The following is a 24,908-nucleotide window of genomic DNA, read 5'->3' as shown; positions in this document are numbered from 1 at the left end:
GGGGTCTGGGAGGTGGGGGCGGGTGGCGGAGCCTGTGAAGCTGCCGCCGGGAGAGTGTGACTGAGGCGCTGAGGTAGGCAAACCCTCTGCCCCTTGGCTGGCCGGGACGGCCCTGATCCCACCCCCGCCCCCTGGGGATAGCGATATATCGCGGGTCGGCTCCGCGCCCTGCCCCCCGGGGATACCGATCTGTGGGGGGCGTGGCCGGCTCATCCCTCTGGCCCCAAGGGGTACCGCTCTATGGAGGGGGGGCGGTGCTGGCTCCCCCGGGGATACCGACATATGGGGGGGGGGTGTCAGCTCCCCCTTCTAGACCCATATATCGGGTGTGTCCCCACAGGGACGCGGGGGACGGGATGGCTGCCTCTGAAACTCGCTTCTCTTGATTGAGAGTAGGTTGCATGGGTGCCTGTCTCCTGATCCCTAACTGCGGGCGGGGGGGAGGACACCCGGAGGGTGGGGCTTGCTCAGCGCTGTTTTCAGTATTGTTGATTTCTCTGACTAATTGTAGATGTGCAGGTCAGTGGGAAGCAGAAGATACTCCAAATCTCCCCCCCCCCCCCCAAATACACACATGCACACATCTCTCTCTGTCCTGCTTGATCCAAATGTTCCATGCTGATCCCCTCTGCATTTCTGCACTGGTCTATGCTTTTGAGACACTTTGCTTGGATTGGAGTCTAGATTATTGTCTGTGGTATCTGAGCCCATCACCCTAGTGTATCTGGATGCCCAGGGCTCCTCTCAGTAATGTCATCAAGATAAGGTGCATGTGGCAGGTTAAAACCAAACTTCCCGCTGTCATCTTAGGGAAACAAGACCTGTGCAACAGCCCTGATCAGCTTGAAATGACAGGAGTGAATGCTGTCAGGGGTGACTGAGAAAGGGCTGCTGGGTGGAAGATCCATGAAATGTCTTGATCCCTATTGATCTCCTCCAGTATGTCATCCCTTTTATCTCAAACTTCGATGAATGTTTCATAGATTCCTAAGGCAAGAAGAGATGATTATATCAGTTTCACGGATCCAGTATCTGTGCTGCACCCCAATTTTTAAACAGTTCCTTGGAGGAACCTCTTCAGTGTAGCAGATCCCCAGTGGGTCCCACTCCTCCTTAAAGGTAGGCCACTGGACCTCAGAGCCTCTGAGATTGAGCCTCTGGGCTCCAGCACACCTGTTTCACTCTGCCTATTGACTTCAACTGAGATAGATTCATGACTTACACTTCTCAGGGACCAGTGCATCTCAGCCAGGCAACCTACTCAAAACAGAGTAGGATCTATTGGGAAGTTCTTAGGTTAGCAGGTACCATAGAGGAGCAAAGGTTAAGACATAGTCCATCCTGGCCAAATCAGTGCTTCACCCAGAAAAGGTGTCCTGGAATCCATTTGTTGTCTCTCTCCCATTTCTTCATCAGGCTATGGTTTGGTCTCCATTATAGAGTTAGGGCAACTTAAGGCAGCTTACGTTGACCTAATTATGTCAGTGTCTACACTAAAGCCTTGCTCCTGCCAATGTAAGTAAGTGCCCTACTACACTGACCTAATAATTCTACCTCCAGGAGAGGCATAAGGCTGATGCAGTGTAGTTAGGGTGATGCAGTGATTGTGTAGACACCATCTTACTTACCTTTGCTGTTGGCTGTCATTCTTATCAATTTCACGACTAGGGACTGGAGCTGTGAAATTAACAAGAAAAGCTCCCTGCTGTGAACTCTGCAGGGCTCACAGCTGGGCTGTCACCCCAGGGCAGGTGGGGGGGCTCCAGCTGGAACCTATCTGCTGCCTGGGCTCCACACCATGCTCCCAGTTCCCTGCTGTATTAAAGAGGCCTTTAGTACCTGCTAGTTTCTAATTCATTCTTTCCTATAACCTTCCTTGTTAACTATAAAAATGATTCTGCAATAGAACAAGTTATCACGTTTTTTTGTAATGCAACCTTCACTTTTTCCTGGCTCCATCTTAAGTCCATTACTATTTGGTGATTTATGATAGGAATTGGTCCCTCCATGTATTTGAAAACTATAATATTGTTTTCTTCACATGTCCACATCTCATCCTTTTGCTTAGGTCTGTTCCTCTGTCACTTTTGTTGCTATGCTTTCAAACATTGTATTGTGAAGCAGAAATTGTAAAAACCATGAAGAATGGTGATCTTGAGATTAAAACACTGAATTGAGACTCAGGAGAATAAGGTTCAATTCTTGGCTCTGTTATTGACCATATGTATAATGAAGATAATGGTTTTCAACCTTAGAGAAGTGTTTTGAGGATAAATCTATTAATGTTTGTGAGGTGTTCATATATGAGAGCCATTTGAGTGTCTATATAGGTAGTTCAGATTGATTGATAGTGGTATTGCAGGAGAGAGCTGAACTGGGTAAGGGTTTGGGATCCAGGTTGTAAGCTGATGGGAAGGAGAAAAAATTGCCAAAGGTTGTGGAGATTTAGACTTTGTCTCTCAAATACTTGGTCGATTTCCACAGATAAATAAAACAAGAGTTCTGCTTTCATTTGTTCTTCAAGCTTGTCTTTTAAGGAAAGCTCAACTTCAGGGATCAGATGCACAAAGATCATCAATCATAAACCTTGTGGATGTGGTCTACTTGATAGTCACTATAAAACTAGTACTGATTTCAGTGGAAGGCTGTATATTGATTTCAAAAGAGTCATTAAAATAATGAATATATTGGATAAAGAATGAAAGGCAAATCTCCATTATGTGCCTCACTATTGCTAATATGTGGGACTGGACCTATCAGTCAACTAGAACTGGTTAAAATAACAGTATAACGAGGAAACAACCGTATGCAGTAATCCTTTAACAAATAGAGGAATAATCCTCTTGGCTGGACAAGCAAGCATTTTTAATGGGCTTTTGAGAAATGAGCTGTTGCATGTAAACCTGTTTTCAAGGCTTTACAGGGGATATATGCCTGCCTTGAATTGGAATAATTAATAAGTCTTGATTAGAAGTGTACGAGAATGACAAAACTAAAGCCTTCAGTGAATAAGTAGTATCACAAGAGAAGATGACTTCATTTTGTAAGAGCTCTGCACCTGCTGCTATATGTAGAGAACTCTTCAGGGTTTCTGCCGGGCAGCTGATTTCTTGATGAATCAGCGGATCAGACACAGAGCTAACTTTTCATGACTATCCAGGAAGAAAACATTTTCTGAATGCAACCCATAACAATCACTGATTTTAGTTTGCAGTGGTCAGATTAAATATGAGAGTATTCTCATTTTAGCAAAGAATTTCTCATTTCATGCTTTCTGTACTAAGTATATTCAGAAGTCAGTGACTGTTGATTTAAAAGGACAGAAGAATTTTTATGCTTGGCACTGGACTGCTAAGGAAGTGCAGTTATGAATCATCTGAGATGCCACTTAATCTTTCTCCTTTTCTTGCCCTTTTCCTTTGTAAATCAAGAGACTTTTGGTAGAGAGAGATTTAAACTCTTTATATGTTAGGGGAAGTTAGATGGCTGAGAGTTGTATGGAGTATTTCACCTCTAAATCTCTAGATTCAATATGAGCCAGGTTGATAGTAGCTAAAATTAATACTGCCTTTGTGATCGAAGTAGAACAACATGAGAAGTAATTTTTCCACTGTACTCAGCACTGTTCAGTTCTCAGCTGGAGTAATGTTTCCAGTTCTGAGCTTGACATTTTGGTAAAGATGTGGACAAATTGGAGAAAGTCCAGAGAAGAGCAGCAAAACTGATTAAGGTCTAGAAAACATGACGTACAAGGAAGGATTGAAAAAAATGGGTTTGTTTAGTCTGGAGAAAAGAACACTGAGATGGGGACATGAGAACAGTCTTTAGGTACGTACAAGGTTGTTATAAAGAGGAGGGTGATAAATTGTTCTGATTCACTTGTTAGGATATAGATATTTAGGCCTGTCTGCAAAGGCCTATACTTTAAGAATTTAGGTGTATTCTTATCACTTAGCTAGTCATAGAGGTATAAAAGAGAGAATCAAAATCACTCTCTGCATGTGTAAGGGCATTCTCTCACTGTGAGAGTCTGAGGCCTGGTTCTTCGGCAAAGGCCTTTTGGCTAAGCAGCAGAGGCCAGTCATAAACTGGGAAGTGTATGGTCACATCTATGCATTCCAAACTAGTCACATTGAAATAAGGTGCTATTGGGGTGTTAGGAATATCAGGACAGGATTGTATTCCTGTCACCTCCAGAGAAAGGGAAGAGCCTAGAAGATGTAAAAGGAAACTTAGTTTGATAGCATCCTGTCTGGCAATTACTCACTCAGCAATAGCTGGGATGTGAAATCCTCATTTCTGTATTGTTCTATCACTGTAATCTTCACTTTCCTATTGTTTGTCTGTATAATCTCTGTGTGGTTCTGTGATTGTCTGTCTGCTGTATAATTAATTTTGTTGGGTGTAAACCAATTAAGGTGGTGGGATATAATTGGTTAAATAACTACGTTACAATGTGTCAGGATTGGTTAGTTAAATTTCAGCCCGTAAAATGATTGGTTAAGGTATAGCTAACCAGAACTCAAGTTTCACTATAAAGTCTGCATTCAGTCAGGAAGTAAGGGGGGGAATGGGAACAGGGAATGGGGGTGGGGGAATTGGGATCCTGTTTTGCTAAAGGGTGAATGGGAACAGGGATGGCTCTGTGGTGTCAGAGCTGGGAAGGAGGACACTGAGGAAGGAAACTGGAATCATGCTTGCTGGAAGTTCACCCCAATAAACATTGAATTGTTTGCACCTTTGGACTTCGGGCGTTGTTCTCTGTTCATGTGAGAAGGACCAGGAAGTGAGAGAGTGAAGGGATAAGCTCTCTAACATCACTGAGGACAGGACAAGAAGTAACAGGCTTAAATTACAGCAAGGAAGGTTTAGATTAGACACTAGGAAAAACTTCCTAACTAATGGTAGTAAAGCATTAGAGCAAATTACCTAGGGAGGTTGTGGAATCTCCATCATTGGAGGTTTTTAAAACCAGATTAAACAAACTCCTGCCAGGGATAGTTTAGATAATACTTAGTCCTGCTTCAGTGCAGTTTCGTGGAGTGGACTAGATGACGTATTGAGGTCCCTTCCAGTCCTACATTTCTGTGATACCTGGATTTTTTAAAAAATGTGCCATAGCTGGAACAGGAAATTATAATTTAGTATGTCATTAATCTAAAATGTGTTTTACATTTAATTTACTGCTTTTCCCATTATAAATGCTCTGAACATTTGATATTCCAGTATCAAAATACACTTAGGGAGTGTTAGTGAAATTTTAACTGTAGCCCCTCTGTGATGACTTGTTTCCCCTCTTCTGAACAACTGACATATACTTGGTGACTGGTTATTTGGTACCTTTGCTGCCACAGTCTGGTATTACCTCCTTGTCTCTTTTAGACTTTAGAGTTAAAAGGTTTTAGTTTTTTCCACCTAGGAACTTGAAACCCAGAGTTGCACTTTGCACATGATAATTACTGTGTAGCATCACTTCAAGAAGATGATGCCTAAATAATTAGGTTGCATATTTCAGGCTTAGTTTTAGAGTTAGTGAAAATAGAGTATCTTACTTATTACTTGAAGAACAATTAACTTAACAAGGAATTCCAATTTAAAGAAATAGTTTTATACACAGAAACTTCTTTTTTTTAACCCCATGTAAATCTATCGTGTGTGTGTGTTTTATACACAACCCATGTAAATCTATTGTCACCTCCCCGCATCAACTCTTGCTGCTAAGTTACTGGGATGGCTTTGGGAGTCACTCACTTTCTCTGAGGAATTTTTCACCTCCAAAGCCCACCACAGTCTACCTATGTGGGAAGCTTCTGGGGTTAGGAACACCAAGCTGAGCTCTCTTCAGGCTCCCTCCTCAGAGCTCTACTTACCCTTCTTAAGTTAGCCCACCTCTCCAGGCTAGTCCAGTCAAACCTTCTGTCTGACCTCCGACTCCCAGTGGTTTCCTGTGAGTGCCCTGTCACAATTCCAGCTCTCCCTTTCTTGAGATCCACTCTGCAACTGTCACCTTGACCAACCTCCCTACAGGCTCGACCCTCTCTGGAGCCTCAATAGTTCCTTCACACACCCCCTTTTCCATCACTTTAGTTTGATGATAACAGTCTGAATGGAGAAGAGAAAGCATTCCATTATGAGAGGAGAGAGGAAGCCTTTTTAGTCTCAAATGTTGGCAAATTTGTAAAAGTGGAAGAGGAAGAATGGGTTTTGGGTTTTTTTTGTTCAAAGCACTGGCTATACCACAGACTCTCTTGTAATGTTGGGTAAATCGTTAAATTTTTCTGTACCTCAGTTCCTCATCTGTAAAATGGGGATAATGCTATTCCCTTACCTAGCAGGGGTGTTGAGGGGAAATTCACTAATGTTTGTGAGGTGTTCTACAGTGATGGGAGCCACATGAGTACCTCTAGACAGGGATTACTCAAAAACTTGTTTCAGATTCACTTATACTGTAGTAAAGATAAGTGTTCAAGATAATTAACTTGCAGAAGTGATAACTGACTTTTGCCTTTGTATTCTAGAGATACCAACTTGGTGCCTGAGTGAAAAAGCTTTTTCCAGAATGGCTTTGAATTGCTACTGGGGAGTCTTGGCAGTCTGTGTGATGACTTTTCCAAGCACACTTTGTTTCCAGCAGGACCAGTCCAGAGTGTTACTATTATCTTTTGATGGATTTCGATGGGATTACATTTATAAATTCCCAACGCCTAACTTTCATTATATCATGAAGAATGGTGCTCATGTTAAACAGGTTACTAATGTGTTTATTACAAAAACTTATCCTAATCATTATACAATGGTGACAGGTCTCTATGCAGAGAGCCATGGCATAGTCGCTAATGAAATGTATGATCCTGTCCTGAACAAAACTTTCTCCCTGAACAGCATGAACATCTATAATTCAAAGTTCTGGGAAGAGGCCTGTCCAATATGGGTCAGCAACCAAATGGAAGGACACAGAACCGGAGCTGCTATGTGGCCTGGAACAGATGTAAAAATACATGGAGTCTTTCCTACGCACTATATGTCTTACAACGAGTCTGTTTCATTCAAAGATCGAGTTGACAAACTTATTGATTGGTTTACATCAGAAGAACCCATCAATTTTGGTCTTCTGTACTGGGAGCAGCCTGATGCGATGGGGCATGTTTTGGGCCCAGAAAATCCACGTATGGGCGCAGTCATTAGTGAGATTGATGACAAGCTAGGATATCTTGTGTCAGAACTGAAGAAAGCAAAGTTGTGGGACACACTGAATATCATAATCACAAGTGACCATGGAATGGCACAGTCCTCTTCAGAAAGGCTCATAGAGCTTGATCAGTACGTGGCTAGAGAGCTGTATACAATGGTTGACCATTCTCCTGTGGTAGCGATTTTACCAAAAGAAGGTAGGAACTATGGCACTAAAATGACAAGGTAACAAGCCTTATGGATGGGGGGAAGTGGTAGATGTGGTATTTCTTAGCTTTAGTAAGGCTTTTGATACTGTCTTGCATGATCTTCTCATAAACAAACTAGGGAAATACAATCTAGATGGAGCTACTATAAGGTGGTTGAATAACTGGTTGGAAAACCATTCCCAGAGAGTAGTTATAAGTGGTTCACAGTCAAGCTGGAGGGACATAACGAGTAGGGGTCCTGCAGGGATCAGTTCTGGGTCTGATTTTATTCAATATCTTCATCAATCATTTAGATAATGGCATAGAGAGTGCACTTCTAAAGTTTGCAGATAATACCAAGCTGAGAGGGGTTGCAAGTGCTTTGGAGGATAGGATTAACATTCAGAATGATCAGGAGCAATGATCTGAAATAAATAGGATGAAATTCAGTAAGGACAACTGCTAAGTACTCCACTTAGGAAGGAACAATCAGTTGAACACATACAAAATGGAAAATGACAGCCTAGGAAGGAGCACTGCAGAAAGTGATCTGGGGGTTATAGTGGATCACAGGCTAAATGAGTCAACAGTGCAACACTGTTCCAAAAAAAAGCAAACATTCTGTGCTATATTAACAGAAGTGTTGCAGGCAAGACATCAGAAGTAATTCTTCTGCTCTACTCCGTGCTGATTAGGCCTCAATTGGAGTATAGAGTCACATTCTAGGGGCAACATTTCAGGAAAGATGTGGACAAATTGGAGAAAGTCCAGAGAACAGCAACAAACATTATTAAAGATTTAGAAAAGATAACCTATGAGAGAAGATTTGAAAAAAACTGAGTTTGTTTACTCTGGAGAAGAGAAGATTGAGAGGGAATATAAGTTTTTTCAAGTATAATAAAGGTTGATACAAGGAGGAGAGAGAGAGAGAAAAAATGTTTCCCTTAGCCTCTGAGGATAGCACAAGAAGCAATGGGCTTAAATTGCAGCAAGGGTGGTTTAGGTTGGATGTTAGAAAAATCTTCCTAACTGTCAGGGTGGTTAAGCACTGGAATAAATTGCCTAGGGAGGTTGTGGAATCTCCATCACTGGAGATTTTTAAGAGTAGGTTAGACAAACACCTGTCAGGGGTATTTAGTCCTGCCATGAGTGCAGGGGACTGGACTAGATGATGTCTCAAGATCGCTTCCAGTTCTGATTTTATGAAAATTGTGACGAGAGAGAGCAAAATGGGCTTGCCCTTACAGGCTTGGGTATTCATGTCAGCAACCACATTAAAGCCAGTGGGACTTCTGTCATGAACTGACTTGCACGGGTTAAAGTTTGCAGCTCATGCCCTTGTTTAGTATTGATAGCTCTGATAACTTTCTAAAATGGACTTTACTCATTTTTAAATTATAGGTGATTGAGGTCTCAAATCTGGGTTGAATTTAAAATATAAATATTGTATGGGAGCTTTTTTAATAAAAGTATATTCAGGCTTTAAAAAGATTTTATATTTTGGCTTTAAACACTTCTCTGCAGCATTTTCAGCATTGTACTAGTGCATGAAAACAAAGTGAAGCTCGCCGGGGTACTTGCTGTCCAAGATGAATGAACTTGGAATAGAAGCAAATGTTGAAAATAAATATAGACTTTTGAAACCTCTTCAATTTAATTTCTAAAACATTACTAATTGACAGAATTTTTAAAATGATTTGCAACGTCTCCCTTTAATAGGAGTGGCATCTTACTTTTGTCATCTCATTGATGCATAATGTGCTTTTCTTTCTATCCATCTGGAGGTCATTGCTTTAAATATCATCTTTTGCTTGAAGATGCTGATCTTCATGTTTTGCTGTTTCAGTTCTGTAGTTTGCTGGTAATACAAAACTAGTCTTTCATAGGCATAGCTAAAATTACTTTTTTTTCCCAACAGGCTTTTAACTTTTTTTTTCAATTGTCCAACAATAAAGTACTACTTACTCAGTCGCTAGTTACAGCTAGAGGTTTTATTTTCAATTTTTGTATAGAATTATGTTTTAAGAAATTAAATAAGAGTAAATTATTGCAGCTAATTCTTCAGCTCAAAATTTAGCCACTATTCTTTGTTTAACATGTTGAGGCCCCAAGGGTCAGTAAAGCCTCTCTTCAGCAAGGAGAGGAAAAACTTGTTCTAAAAAGATCGGAGTGCAGATTATTACTGGTAGGGCACACCAATGCTTCATTGTATCTTCTTACTTATAGTTGACAGGTTGAAGCCAATGACATCTATCAAAGGTAGAAGCTGAGATGTTTTTAGTGTCTGCTATGAGGGATCTGATATACCAGCCTCTTATCAGAATATGCTCTTCTTTTTTCCTCTTCCTCCATGTGTCCCCCACCCTCCCCCAAAAAATCAGACTTGGCCTTTCTCAGCTTGGGCAGCCCCAGTTGTGTGACATACTTAAGGGGCATTTGAACCTTTCTGAGAGAAGTATCTCATCCTACATGTTGTACACTGCAGACCAAATTCTGCCCTTAATATACAGTAACTCCTCACTTATTATAGTTATGTTCCTGAAAAATGCGACTTTAAGCAAAACGATGTTAAGCAAATCCAATTTCCCCATAAGAATTAATGTAAATAGGGGGGTTTGGTTCCAGAGAATTTTTTTTTGCCAGACAAAAGGCATTATATACATTTTAAACAAGCAATTTAATACAGGTATTAAACAGGCTGGCAGCCCCCCATCAGGTCCCCTCCCTCTGGTGGCTTCCTGCCTGCTGGCGGACCGCACAGATCAACACCTTCCCCCTGCCTCTTGCCCACCTCAATCAGCTCCTTGCGGCGTTCAGGAGGTTTGAGGGAGGAGCGAGGACATGGCACACGTCCTCCCTCCGCCTCCTGAATGCAGCAGACCAGCTGATTGCTGCGGGCAGGAGGAAGGGGGGGAGGCTGCGCCCCACATCCTCACTCTCCCCCCCCTCCAGTCTCCTGAACACTGTAAGACAACTGATTGCAGCGGGCAGAAGGCGGGGGAACAGGGGTAAGGTGCTGATCCGCAGGGTCCGCGGGCGGGAGGTGCTGGCGTGGGGCACGTAGGGGCGCTGATAGGGGGGCTACCAGCTGTGGACAAAGCAGGCAGCCAAACAATGTTGTAGAGGAGCATTACACAACTTTAAACAAGCACGTTCTGTAATGGAACAAGGACGTAACATCGAAACAACATTAAGCAAGAGGACATTAAGTGGAGAGTTATTGTACATACAAATGTGATTAACTTTAATTTGAGGCTAAGGTTGTATGTCCAGGAAGAGGTTACTATCTTTTCTCAATCTAGGGGTGAGAAAAGAGACTTCAATGCTTTGTAGAGGGGAGCAGGGTTGCAGGAAGTGGGTGGACATGTACAACCACATTACCTTCAGTCAGAATGTATTGGTGTAACTGAAGACAGAACTTGGGCTAGCAGACGGAGAGGGAGGATCCACTTATAAGAAGCATGCTATGACCTTTTTACTAAATAAGGTCATAGTTTTAGCCCCAAAGACAAATAAACATTAAACCATTAAAATCACACTTCCTACCTTCAGTTCTTTCTAGGCTGCAAAGAGACCGCTTGTCGGGGTTTGGCTTGCTGCCTGTTTTGAAATGTGGATGCATGAAACACAAAAGAAGATAGCAGCTTTATTTCTAAATATCAGCTAGTGCTGCAGAAATGTCCTGCTCAGCTAGTGACAAAATTATGATTTGCATAGCGCATGTGACAAAATCCTAAATTATATTGTAAAGATATTCAGCATGTGCAGGCTTCTTACTGTTAAAACGGGGAAGGCATGGTAGCAAGGGAAAGCAAACTGCAAAGCTTTAATATTGAAAACCCAGCACATATATGAGCAAGCTTAGGAACCAAAACTACATCTGTTTTCAAACCCCCTTCCTCATCTACTTAACCTGTAAGTCTTGGATTCAGAGTTTCTTATCTGAAACTTCATGGCATCACCACCATCTAAACAAGAGCAGGAAGGCTAGTTTAGGTGATTGCTCTGCAGTGGCAGATGCCATCAGTCGTCTGAAATAGCCTTGTGTGTTCTGTTAAGTGGTAGTAGTGTCACTGAGGCACTACTGTGCCTCACTGTAGCTGGGGGCAGATTTCACTGGGAACAGGATGGAGTTTTGTGAGGCAGAGGGAAGCTGAAATCCTGAGCACAGAACTTGCCAAGAAAGGAATTGAGGACAATGATATTCGGTTACCTTTATCTTTTAAGATGGAATATAGTGTGAAAGCATGACCTAAAGAGAAGGTTGCTTGACACTTCCAACTACAAGGCCCAGGTGCTTAAAACTTGCCAAATTTTAACCATTGGAGGTGATATTTTCCATGCCAGTGATCTACCTGAGGCTGACTTTTAAAAAGTTTCTGCTAAAACAATGCTGCCTGTGTTTAAAAAAATAATTACAACCATTTCATTGAAGCTCTTCTGCTTCCTTGCTTTGGCACAGGGACTTGAAATTTGGCGGGAGGTTTCTCTTGGTATGTCTATATCGCAGTAAAACACAGGTGGCTGGTCCTGTGTCAGCTGACAGGCTCAGGGGGCTAGGGCTGAAGGCTATAAAATTCCAGTGTAGATACTGGGATTCTGGCTGGAGCCCAGGCTCTGGGATGTGTTTTATTGCAGTGAAAACATATTCTCTGGTGTTAGGGATGTGCCTTTTCTGGTCCCTGAAACAAGGCCACAGGGTGTGGGGAAGCAAAGTGGTACCAGAGCAGTGAGCAGAATGGGATGGAGAGGTAGATAGGTGCAGAAAGGGATAGAGACAGGGGCCATTGCGGTAGATAGGAGCAGAGGAGAACAGACTAGCTGGGGGGGTACAGGTGCAGAAAGGGGTATAACCACAAGAACACACTCCCCATCAGAACCTGTAATTGATTGCACAGGCAGTTTTAATTCTGGCATTTTCTGACTTCTGAATGGTAACCTTAACATACTTACAATGTAGTTATGTAACATACATGAGATTTAGTTACTGATTTTTTTATGTTAACCATTTAACAATATAGTTGCAGAAAATACAGGTCAGTTTACTTGTACACAGGAAGGCTATTAATTTGCTGTGTCCTTAACCACCTTTGTGAATGTTCATGATTTTTCAGAGATGTCTGAACAGACCCAGATTTTTATTGTAACTATAGTAACAGTATGGGTGGGGTTCTTTGTTTTCATGTGGTTTTAAGCTGTTTATACAAAAATGTGATCTTCGAGGTTGTGAGCAGAGATTAGCACTTACTTAAATCTTAAAAAACAATCTCTCTCCATGGGGCTTTTGGCACAGAAGGTTTTCTAAGTAGAATGTAAAGCCTTCAGCTCTCGCTGAATCACAGGAGAACAGTGTTAAAAGCCAGGGATGAAGACAAGGGTGAGATTCCTGGCATCAGACTGTATTTCTTCAAAGCAGCACCTTTTGACTCCTTCAGTTTCCATTAGTGAAGTGTCTGACATTTTACTGATATCTTTTTTTTTTCCCCTTCACCGTGTTTTCTGGGCCCTACTATTAACTGCTTCTTAGTTCTGCTTTGCACTGTTCCTCTGCTCCTCCCCATTACTCTCCCCTCAACTTCCTCCACTTCCCATTCCATAGCTGCTTTTACTACAAACTTTACAGAAAACAGAAATAGGTAAATGATAAAAGTAGCACAGAAATAGATCTCTAGAAGAATGTAAACTTTTGGAGGCAGAGAATCTCTTTGCTACGTGTTTGTACAGTGGGGTCCTAGTTCATGACTGGGGCTCTGAAGTATTACAATACAAATAATAGACAATGATGAACAGAAACTTGTAGACTAAAATATATTTGAACCTCTATCTGTTTCTACTGTGTTTTTAAAACCTCTATCTATTTCTATATTTTCCCTAAATTTTTAATCTAGTGTGAATATTCAAATTGTGCAGGCTGTTAGACTGTGTAACTGTCTAATTTTATGAATGACTTTCATGTTCCTTCCCATTCCGCCTTATTGCTTGTTTTTTGTCTTGAAGTAAGTTGTAAACTTCTTGGGCAGGGACCAATTTTTGTACCATACGTAGTGCAGTAATTTGCTAATCTGGATTTGGGCTTCTGACCATTACAGAAACATTAACAATAAGTAAATAATTTCCAAGCACAGAATATATCATTAGGATCATATAATACAGATTTGGACTTCTCCCCCCAAAACCATAAGCTGATTGGTTAGCTGCTTAGTTGGGACCTAACCACCAATTGAAGAAAATTGCCACACCTATAATTTGAAATGGTGTGACAAAGAGGAGGCCAAGTTAATTAGGATCAGATACCAAAGTGGGTACTGAAATTCTTTTAAAATAAATACTATGGACTTAAACTGAAGATGGTTGGCTTCCTGTTAAGTAAAAGTTATGTTTTCGAAGCTGCTGTGGAGAAATCAACAGCTCCCAATGCAGCTTTTTAAAGGAAGATGAACTCTAAAGCAACCCAGCTGCCATTGAGATGCTACTGAGCACCATAGCTGGTTTCTGGGGAAATGTGGCTATTCCCTTTTGAAGCTCTGCTCCCTGAGCCATCTGTGTGTACTGAATAGAACATTACAGAAAGTGTCACTTCCCTCCTTTCAAGCTTTATATGCAACAGGGAAGAATCCGTTTATCCACAAAGGGGCTTACCTAATTCCTTCTAGCTGAAGTGAATATGTGAAACTCCTACTGCTGTGCACAATGATGATAAAACAAAAAGTTGACCATTTTACACTTGTGTTTTTAAAAAAAAAGAAAAAAAGAAAAGAAAAACACAACATAAGAGAACTGTTGTAATTCTATATTGAGGGACATGACAATTTATTGGAATGTGCTCTTACGCTCATCACCATACTTTTCTGGTGAGTAATGTGATCATCCAAAACTCTTAACAATAAGGTTACACAGCATCACATACTGTCTGCCTAGAACTCCTTTTATGGCTAAATTCTGCTCTTCAGTGTAACAATATTTTTTTTCTCCTTCATACCTAGTGCTGAAATAGATCATTTAAGCTATTGCTAGCATGTATACTAAGTGACTCATCATTGCTACATGTGTTTTATCACTATTAAGTTCTTGTTTTATTTGGTCTAAGGCAAACTTGATGAAGTGTATGAAGCCTTGGTCAATGCTCATCCCAACATGACTGTTTATAAAAAGGAGGAGATTCCAACTAGATTACACTACAAACACAACAGTAAAATTCAACCAATCTTAGCAATGGCTGATAAAGGATGGGAAATTTTACAAAACAAGTCTGATCAACTTCTCTGTAAGTATATCTTTCTCCATTCTGTTTCAGATCCATCCATTCTATTCAAACTAGCACAATAAAGTTATTAAATGCTGCGACCCCCTCTCCAGCCCTCAAAGTCCCATACTTGGCTTAAAAAGGGTTAAGAAGCCTTCAAACATAGGGGTGGAATTTTCAAAAACCCCAAAAGAAATTTTCAAAAACATCCAAAGGTGTACCATCACACTGAAAGTCAATGGGACTTGTGCTCCCAACTCCTTGTAGGAGAAAATCCAGTCCTAAAGTGGCTTCTGAAACTTTAGCTGATCACAAATATAACTTTAAAAAATAAGCAGTTTCTTCTTTCAAGAGCTGGATCTTGGAACTTCTTCTTAAGAACCTAGAGCCCAATTCTGTAAAGTATGGTATTGCAGTATGAAGCACTGCCAGCTCAGCCTGTTGATCTGAGGGGGATTAGCCTTAGTGCAGAATACATGGATATCGCTTTGGAAGGGACTTCTGAGATGGATTAGAGAAACTGGTCTGCTGATTCAGAAATTGGAGAACACTTTTGTTAAACAGGCAAAGAATATCCTAGCCCAGGGATGGGCAAATATTTTGAAATGAGGGCCACATCTGGATATGGAAATTGTATGGCAGACCATGAATGGTCACAATTAACAATTCATGTTCAAACAGGGACAATACAAATTTGTTTCAAAATCAACACTATTAAAATAATCCTGTTGAACAATGCGCTGTTAGAAAATTACATTACTGAGCTGTTTGTTGATTTTACCACACAATTTTGCTCCTGTCTGAACACACATTGTATGTTAGCTAAAACTTCTCAGTGTACTACTCTCAGGAAGTTTAAATGCTAATTCTGGCTTATGCTTCTAATCTCGTCAACTCTAGGATCACTTAAAAGCAAACTTTCCAACTGGTGAAAAGCTGATGTCAAAGTACTCTTCATAGCTTACCAAATATTTTCACTGTTCATATTAATCCAACTATTTCCTCACTTTTCCCCTCCATGATGCATGTATTCATGTGCATACATTTCTGTTCTAGGGCTGTCTATGAGCTGTGAGACAATGGCTCTTTTCAAGAAAACTGCATTGAAGCACTAGTTGTGAGACTGCTCCATGCTTCTGTCTCCATATCTTTTCCATATTGTTGACAGGCATGTGGGGTAGAGGATGAGTCAGGGTCTTGCACTAAGAGTTCCAGAAGGCTGGAGATTGGCCAGTAGTCATGTAGAGGTTGAGAAAAAAGCCTCAATTCAGTATGGAGCAGCCAGCCCAGTTGCGGAGTAGAATTCTCTCCTTTTAAGCAGGCTTCAGTGCATGATGCCTATGACCGGACACTAAACTCTTAACGCCTTCTGAGCCTGCCCTTCATAGGTCACTCCTGTCTCTGATGGCTCTTGAATCATCTCCTCTAGCCTCCTTGCCAATACAGAAGCCTCCTACAGTAAATTCTTGAATGCTTTAAGTGACTCCCTTGATTTATGTGAAATTAATGCGAACCTTCTAGGCATTATGATTCACAAGGTCTAATATGACTGATAATTACTACTTAACATTTGTGCACTTGTTCAGAAATGTAATTAAATCTTTGTTACAATAAATTAGGCTGTTTGTTTTCCTTTTGCAATTGTGGATTTTCTGGGAAAAGGTCCAAAGTTTCAATATTTCCTACTTTTAGTGAGCAATTGAAGTGTTTTAACAACTTGAGGGTGTCAGAAGGTTTTTGATAACTCACTTTCTCTTCTCTTTCCAGTGGGTAATCATGGATACGACAATGTCCTACCAGAAATGCACCCAATCTTCTTGGCCTATGGTCCTGCCTTTAGAAGGAATACCACCAAAGAAGCCATGAGTCTCACAGATCTGTATCCCTTGTTGTGCCATCTGCTTGGTATCAGTTCATTGCCAAACAACGGGTCACTCAGCAATGTGGAAGATTTGCTTCTTATGGAAGTTCCAAGAGACCTGAATCCGAAATATTATGCACAGGAGTCCTATGCCTGTTTTATAGGAGTTTTTCTTGGTAGCATTCTTGTTATTGTTTTTCTTCTTGTTTTTATTAAACACATAACCCAGAGCCACCTACCTAGCATGCAGGTACAACACACTGAAATTTCCCAGCCGTTACTACAAGGGTAATATTACTTTCTAATGAAGGCACTTTAATAAAAAACAATGAAAAGTTAATCTAGGTATTTTGAGCTTAAAAGTTTTCCTAGAAATTAGGTGAGGAAATCTGCAAAAATAAATGCACATAGTGCACTGGAGTAAATATGTAGCAGATGCATACAGGGAGAACGTGTTTCTGTTGCGCCATATAACCACTTGATTTTTCAGGGGTTGAAAACCCTTCTAGATAACACTGGAAGGATATGTATATAGATATTTAGTACCTTTAAACCCTTGGATACCTCATTTTAAGCTAATATTGGGAAATAGAAATCATTTGAGATTCACTAAGCTCTTGGTCTTTATCTTCTGGATTTAAACAAAAATCTATTTAGGTTAAGAAAAGAGTGTAAGGGATCCACAGTGGAAGAATGGGCAGATTAAATCTATACTATTCAAAATGCTCTGATTTTGTGCATTCAATATAAATATCACTAGAATAGTGTTTGTACAAGTTGCAAAGCCATGTATGTCTCTGAATTCTCTCTCTAAATTATAGCAACTAAAATACATACCTTGATATATTCCAATTTTGTTTACTATAATAATCAGTCAGCATTAAATGTATTTGAACTGCTATTTGGTTAAAAAGTTTAAGGCTTTGATGAACTAAAATATTCAATAACGAAGTGAAGTAGGAAAAAACATCATAACTAACAAGAACCTACATGGGTCTGTATCATACCAGGAAGACTGAGCTGAATTATCAAAAGGATGCTATCTCATGGAAGTAATAAACAAAATATTGGACACAGCAGGCCAAATTCCCCACCCCACCTCCGTTTAAGCAGCTGTAATTCCACTGATGCCAGTGGAGTTGAGCCCCTACCAGTCACCAGTGAGTTTGACTGCCCTTTTTAAATAATATATCTTTGCAAGGTGGGGGATATGTAGGACTTTCTTTGCAGCCATAGGGCAATCTGCATCACATTGTTTGTTGCAGACAGGAATCTGGGAAGTTTCCACAGAAACTATACTGATGCAGTGGATACTGCTCACGAGTGATGTGGCAATGAGACCCTCTCTCATTCAAGATCTATTGTAATTAAAGAATTTTGCTAGTTTTTATGTAAAAACAATTTTTTGTCTGAATTGTAAAGGGTGGCTTTTGCTTGAAAGTGGATCACACAGGATAGTCTGAAATAAGCAAGAAAATTGATATAATTAGCAGGAATTCTTCCTTAATGCAACTTGTGTAGTAACAAAATTTGCTTGTGAGCCGTAATCATAATTCTGCTGCTGTAGCAGACATCTTTATAGCTGAAATAGGTGATTGTGCATTTTGGTCTTTAATTGTAGCAGGCAGTGTTGTGCATTTCTAAATTGAGTTATTTGACCCACAGAAGGCTGGTGTTTCATGGGCTGTGGCTTATTGTCAGATTGGGGTGGGCAAGAATACTGAAACTGAGTTGGTAGTCACAGAATTCAGTTTCAAAACTCAGCATTGTGTATAACTTAATCTGACTCATGTCTGTGAAATTCTGTTGTAATTGTCCTGGGGAGCATGTGCTATTGCTCCATCTCCATCTTTGCTTAGGTGGTCAAGGAAAATCACCCTGTGGCCATAGTGTCTGTAATGTAAAGCTGCCTGTTGCTGGAGAAGCCCACATCCTGTTTTTAATGTCAGGTGATGATAAAAGTAGACTAGGCAGTAAACTTTCAGTCTTAGCTCATCAGACAATTCTTCTGAAACAGATGAAAATGGTGTTCACAGTAGTGGTTAAGACCTTGAAGCTCAGAGCAGATGAACCTAGATTAAAATCAGGCTACCAGTAAAATTTCCTAACAGAAAGGACAGGATCCACTGCAGTCTTTACTTTGGCAATCTTGTACTCAGGAATTGGTGGAAAGTATTTTGGTTGGATGGTAAGGGGAGATGTTTTGTATAAAATCTCTACCTTTTCTGATCTTAGTAACCTATATGCAATAATTCTCTCAGATCAATTGAATGTATTCAAATTCAGAACTGAGAGCTACAATGTGACAGCGCTTCCTACATTGCAGAAGCCTAGATAATCTTCCCTTACTCTGTCCATTTTCAGTAGCTTCTTCACTCAAGCTCCGTCTCCTCATCCCCATGACCTTGGTATTAAAAATGTCATGCAGGATAGACAATGTGATCTTTCTTTGCACAATTAAATAGTTATTTTCTCTCAACGTGGCAGGGACCTTAATGTGGCTTTTTAGCAAATGCCACAGTGAGCAAGTAAATTATATCCTTAAGGGTGTAGTAAGCACTTGCAATTTGTTTTTATATCAGGTTAAAAGTTGTATAATTCAGTCTGTTAGGCAATTTACTGATTTAGGGAAAAAAGTTCAGTACATCTGTCAACAGTAACATTTGTACCCAGAATTCCTATATCTAAACATACAGTTTAGTGAAGAGCAATGTGTTCTAAGAGAAAATTTTGTATTTGTGAGTCAATACCCCCAGGAAAAAGGAATTTTGCTTGTCACAAAACCTGTTTAAGTTGAAGCATGCACTGTACTGTAAAAATTACTGACAGGTTTTGAAGGGGGAACTGTGTGTTCAGCTGTTAGATTTTTATATCCCTACAAGCTAAAAACTGTCTTTGTTTTCATGTTTTGTTTTAGTGTAAATAAAAATCTTTAATGTCTATTGTTTAGGGATAGTTGCAGGACACCTAATATCGGTTATGTTTACAAATGAACAAGCCTAAATCTGTAAGCACAAAAAATAGTACCATGGGAGAAATGTGATAGATGCTCCAGCCCATGCTCTTTGAAAGGGCACAGGGTATGATGTGTGTGCCTTTTGAGTACTTTAAGATTGCATGTGACTGAGTTAGTGGAAGCTGGGGTTAAAATATATTGCAACTGTGAGTTCAGGGAATTGGAAAGCGTGCACTGTTAAACAAAACACACTAAAATGTGGCATACTTTGACTCTAGTCAATAATGTTCTTTCCTGTCTGCTTGCAAACTCATCATTTTGTCAGTGCTAGTAGTATTCAACTCATAACTAAGATTGTTGAAAAAACCTGAAACTTGTAACAGTTTTATGAAAAGATTTAATAGGCATGTGTTTTAATTACTGAAATAATTACAATGGTAAATAGTAAAGAAACATGGGGGAGTTCTGGTTTCATAAATTGAATGAGCAAACTAAGGGTCTGGGATATCATGAAACTGTAAGGCCTCACATGTATTTATCTTTTTATTTTGATATATGCAACTTAACTGTCTTCATAAAGGTATTTTCTGGCTGAGTTAACAATTACTCCTATTTATTAAACTACTTTGGAGAGAAGTAAGGTGGATGAGGTAGTGTCCCGTATTAGATGAACTTCTGCAGATGAAAAGTTTCACGTATACCAAGGAAATGACTCAGTTGAAGCACCAGAATGACTGATTTAATTCTTCCTTTATTCTGCTTCATATAGGGTATCACCCTCTCAAGTTTAGCATAATTCAGATGCGGATTTCCAATTAATACTCAAGCTTAGAGGTCATGATCATCTCAAATCCCATTGTGAAATATACTCTTCAGTGCATATTACAAAAGATGTGGCTTTATACCATTATTGCCGAAAGAGAGAGAAAATTCCAGAAACAGGATGCCTGATGGAGAAGGTGCTACCACAATGTCCCTCTGTGGCAAGGTAGCTCCAGTTTTAGACATCTCTACTGGTCTCATCTAAGGCATAGGAGCTGGGGCAAAACTGTTTTCTAGATAACCAGATCCCATAGCACTCAAGGGCAACTCTAACGAATCCTACTGTCCTCATACTGTGCCAAAAAAGCTGGCAGTTTAAAAAATAGCATTGAGAACTTAGTTTGTCTAATGGTAGAAGATCTGCCAGTGCACTTAATGCAGTTTTTACCCAAAACTCATGTCTAAAACCAATTGAGGATTTAAGCAGTCTGAGGATCAGCTAGCCAGCTTATATGTGCTGCAACCTTCTCCAATATGGGATATTCTACACAGGTTACTGTCTAAAACCGGCACCAGCTGCTGCTTTAAGGACAGGGGAATGCATTGATGGTTATTGAGTATCTAGGCTTTTCAAGCTCACACCCACCCTCACCAACCTGAGCCCTTCCTGCTCCTAGCCCAGGCTGGTAGCTGATGTGTGCCTCCTCTCCCTGCACAGCCAGTTGCTTTTGGAGATAAAGATCATAGTCTGCATTAACTGGGAAATGCTATCATGTGCCATAACAGCAAAAGCTGTATCAGTTCCAAAGCAATGAACAACATGCCCTGTTTTTTGCTTAGAAAAAAAATATAGTTGAACACTTTAAAATTTATTTTACAGATGTAAATTGTTTTCACAGAAACCAAAACCATACAATCAAAATAAATATTTCACCATGTTAAGGCACTAGCCATTTAAAAATAGTCTGATCTTAAGCACATTATATATACATACACACATAGGTGACATTCTAAATTCCCTTTATTTTCCATTCTTTCTACCTCTGGAAAACTGGATGCAGCTCCCTGGATGCAGCTCCCTTTAGAGCTACCAGTGCCACTGAGTATCAGCAAGGCACCATTCAAGAGCAGAGCTCAAAGTGCTGAGTTTTTTCTTCAAACCCTGATCAGCAGCCTGGGGGTGAAGTGGTATATAGCAAATCATACTGCATCACTAAAAGGTTCAGTGGTTTTCGGATAATACCGTTAGTTTACAACAGAACTTTAAAGTTGTGTTAATAGGTTTAGATACAAAAAGATATCAGTCATAAGATAAAGTCCATTGGTTTTTCATATCCTTACCTCAGCACTAAACTCAAGTTTTTCTTCATGTGTTATTACAATCATGTTTTAACCAGAGAAAGCTTATCCTGAAGTGAGGGGTCCCCATTTAAAAAAAAAAAGTCATCCTAAACTTGGGTTTTTTTGTTTTTTTTAAAGTGTATATGAACAGTAGGTAGGGGTGTGTTTGAGAAATGTTTTCATATTCTTCTCTAATAGTACTTTGTACTTCAAGACTGCCACCTGAGAATCTCAGAACATTTCACAAACCAGCTCACTATTAAAATCATTCCAGTTCTATAGATGAGGAAACTGTGGTGGAGAAAAGTCAACTGATGTGCACAAGGCCATGCAGAAAGTCAGAAGTGGGACAAGAACCTCGATATCCATAAACCCAGTTCTGTACTTTAAAATTACATCACCACCTAGTTAAAAAAAAACAAGGAACATTGTACAATTTGACTTATAGTTGCAGGAGAGAACTGCCACTGAGTGCTGAATTTCTGTTGCTAGTTCATTTAGATACAAGAAATTGAAATCATTGTTTCCCAGAGCAATCAATATACCCCAGCCAGAGAACCACTGGTTTTAAAGTAAGACGCAGGACAGATTTTTCCAACCAATACAGGAGTGCAGATTGTAAGAGATCACTGCTATTAAATTCAATACAAAATACAGCCAGTTTCATTTACAAATGTTAAAGTTCAGACTCCTAGCCTAGTTTATAATTGATATTTTACTTTACAAGTGTGTAAACACCCAAATGCAAAACATCTTTTTCTTGTTAAATGCCTTTTCCAGTAGGCAACACAGGATCCTTTCAGTGTAGATTTTTTGTGAATCTTGTGCTATTGAATCGTTAGTCAAGATGCAGAGGCAAACAGTTCAACGGGTTTTTGTCTGTACATCTTAGGCAATTTTAAATGAGTACTGTTTAAAGTGCATCACAGAATGATCAGCAAATTTGCAGATTAAACATACCACTTACTTCCAGACCCTAATATCTATGTATGTAATACCTACATCTGCTATCCAATTAAGGGATCATCATCCTCTTGTAGCTGAAGTCGGGAAAATGGACGTGGAGAGGACACTCTATTCTTCATGATTATTATAAGGCAGGTCAGAGTAGTTAACACTAGGAGGACACCTACAACTATTCCAATTGCTTCAGGGAGATTTATGCACCACTGGTCAACTAACAAGCACTTGGTGTTGCTAAAGGTTCCATTATTGGGCTGAGGTTTTAATCCGAGGATGTGACACATCATTGGGTAGATATCAACATTATTAATTGTGTTCTGCTTGTAGCCTTTGTGAAAAGCAGGACCATGAGCAGCCAGGAATGGATGCATGCTTGGGAGAGCATTGTCATAGCCGTGGTCACCTACTAAAAAGGAGAAATGCAAAGTTAATAAATATAAAATTAATGTTGTAAACTAAGTTGCTTACGAACTTTGTCAGCTATGATATTAACTTTTTTTTTTAAAGGAGTGGACAATAAAGTAATGCAACACTTGTACTAATACCTGAAAGCCACAAGAATATTTCCATAGCAAAGTTTCCTATTTAAAAATTAACAGGGCACTTTGCTGGAGTTTCTTTGGATTAGAACGCAATCTCTATATTCCCCTCAGAAATGTGAATCCAGGCAAAAGATTTGAATTACGAAAGTGACTGTCATCACTGTCTATGATATGATAGGTTTGTAGCCAGATTTGTTCTTTAAAAAGTGGTCAAGGTAGGTAAATGTACTAATTCACAGTGATTCAGCAATAGTTTTAACAGGCACTTTAACTTCCAGTTCACATATAGGACATGCAGCAATTTGTGGGTTTAAAAAAAAAAAGTCATTGCAGTAAAAATCCATTGAAGACAAAAACTGTATTGTAATTTTTATGATTCTAGCAGTATGGAAAGCAGCAGGGTAGTTTTTGCTAGGGTTTTTTTTGTTAAGAGTAAATAATCTTGTTTTTCTCTAGGATGAACAAACTCCAGAGTAGGACATTATTTTGAATGCAAACAAACAGCAACAAGCAACAACTAAATCAATATAGAAACCAAACATCTTCCTTGTGTCCTGCTATGACAGCTGTACTTTACTGGGCCACTCATGTTGTTGGTTCATGGACTGAACTCTTCAGGACCAACAGCTGGCCTCTTTTGTGCACGTGGAACCCATTTCTAATAGTCTGCCAGGCTCAGAATTTGAAGAGTTTCAGGATGCAGAGTAGAAGCACTCTTCAATTTTGGCCTTTATCTGGTGATCACTCTAGCAGAAGGGAACAGTGGGGTGTTTTGTTTGTTTTTTTATAGCAACTATTCTAAAGACACTATTTGCTTTAAACTTGTATGAGATAACACAATGGTTACTGTTTGCATATTAAATACATTGTTTCTTTCCACGGTCAACAATCTGTGGGACTGTAGACTAGGTGTCTGTGAAAGACTGACTGAAAACTGAACAGAATTCAGCTATAGATCCACAGATTTCCAAAGAGGTCCATGCCTCCATTTGAAATTTCCAAATGGGGTCCACAAATGAAAAGGACTGAGAACTGCTGACTTAAGAAAAAGTCTTTTTTGTAATATTATTTTATGACCAACCATTCAAAAGACTAGATATATAGAGCGTCAGAAATAGCACTAACACTGAAATCTATGGGATAGGTCAGCAAAACAGATCACAAAACATATGGGGTTTCCATCTCTTATTATATTGTATACGTATGGATATAAAAAGCTTAGACAGCTACTTATTGTGACTGGTCAGTTCTAAGAGTTTGCAGCACTTTAGTGTGTATGGAGACTGAATCTATCCAAGCTAGAGTCCTCATCCAAGGTTTCTTCACGATCTGAGTAACTCAACAAATTACCCATCAGACAGAGCCTTTGCAAATATCCTGTATATATCCAATTCTTGGTGGCAGTTTGTCCAAAGAGCATTTTTGAGAGTAATATTCAGGATTTTGAAATGGGATTTTGTAATTTACATGATCTCATGATCCAGTGACAGTCTCTCCAGTAAGATTATTTTGTTTAGCGATTTTGTAATGTCAGTGTTGGTAAAAGTAATTTGATTTATTCCAATTGCTTGCTTTTGTTTAAGCTAAACTTATCTTTTGCTTCTATTGCTAGAAACTGGAATGGTGGCAGTGGTAATTAGTGGTATTAGTAGAAAAACAAAGCAACATTAGAAAAATGGGGGACTCTCCATTAAGATGCCAATTGTGCACTCAAAAGGTATACATGGTAAAACATTCATATCTACTATAGTTAAATGCACAGTTTTTGGCTGTCTGGTGAGACGGACACCCTCTTTCCTACACTGAGTCAGCTCAGAACTCTTGGGTTCCCCTCTAGAAGAGATTCATGCCTTCCATTGAT

The 24,908-nt window shown here is 39.8% G+C and overlaps 2 protein-coding genes and 1 long non-coding RNA gene across 3 annotated transcripts in view; 2 read left to right on the top strand and 1 right to left on the bottom strand.

Moving 5' to 3' along the window:
* On the top strand, positions 1–21,643 carry ENPP5 (ectonucleotide pyrophosphatase/phosphodiesterase family member 5). The gene is made up of 4 exons (XM_030555269.1): positions 1–73; positions 6,519–7,388; positions 14,467–14,643; positions 16,390–21,643. The coding sequence occupies exons 2-4, from the start codon at positions 6,560–6,562 to the stop codon at positions 16,773–16,775; spliced, it is 1,392 nt and encodes a 463-aa protein (XP_030411129.1). The 5' UTR covers positions 1–73; positions 6,519–6,559; the 3' UTR covers positions 16,776–21,643.
* LOC115648119 (bis(5'-adenosyl)-triphosphatase ENPP4-like) overlaps positions 21,584–24,908 on the bottom strand; it is a 10,663-nt gene continuing 7,338 nt past the window's right edge. Inside the window, exon 4 of the mRNA XM_030555270.1 lies at positions 21,584–22,911. Coding sequence (XP_030411130.1) covers positions 22,550–22,911 — 362 coding nt within the window. The 3' untranslated portion in view covers positions 21,584–22,549. The remainder of the gene's footprint in view (positions 22,912–24,908) is intronic.
* Positions 22,823–24,908, top strand: part of LOC115648120 — a 20,289-nt gene continuing 18,203 nt past the window's right edge. Inside the window, exon 1 of the long non-coding RNA XR_003999469.1 lies at positions 22,823–24,586. This is a non-coding gene — a long non-coding RNA (uncharacterized LOC115648120). The remainder of the gene's footprint in view (positions 24,587–24,908) is intronic.

The sequence above is a fragment of the Gopherus evgoodei genome, chromosome 3 (assembly GCF_007399415.2).
Source record: "Gopherus evgoodei ecotype Sinaloan lineage chromosome 3, rGopEvg1_v1.p, whole genome shotgun sequence".
Lineage (NCBI taxonomy): Eukaryota > Metazoa > Chordata > Testudines > Testudinidae > Gopherus > Gopherus evgoodei.
The sequence above is the reverse complement of the archived record's forward strand: the minus strand, read 5'-3'. Positions and strand labels throughout refer to the sequence as shown.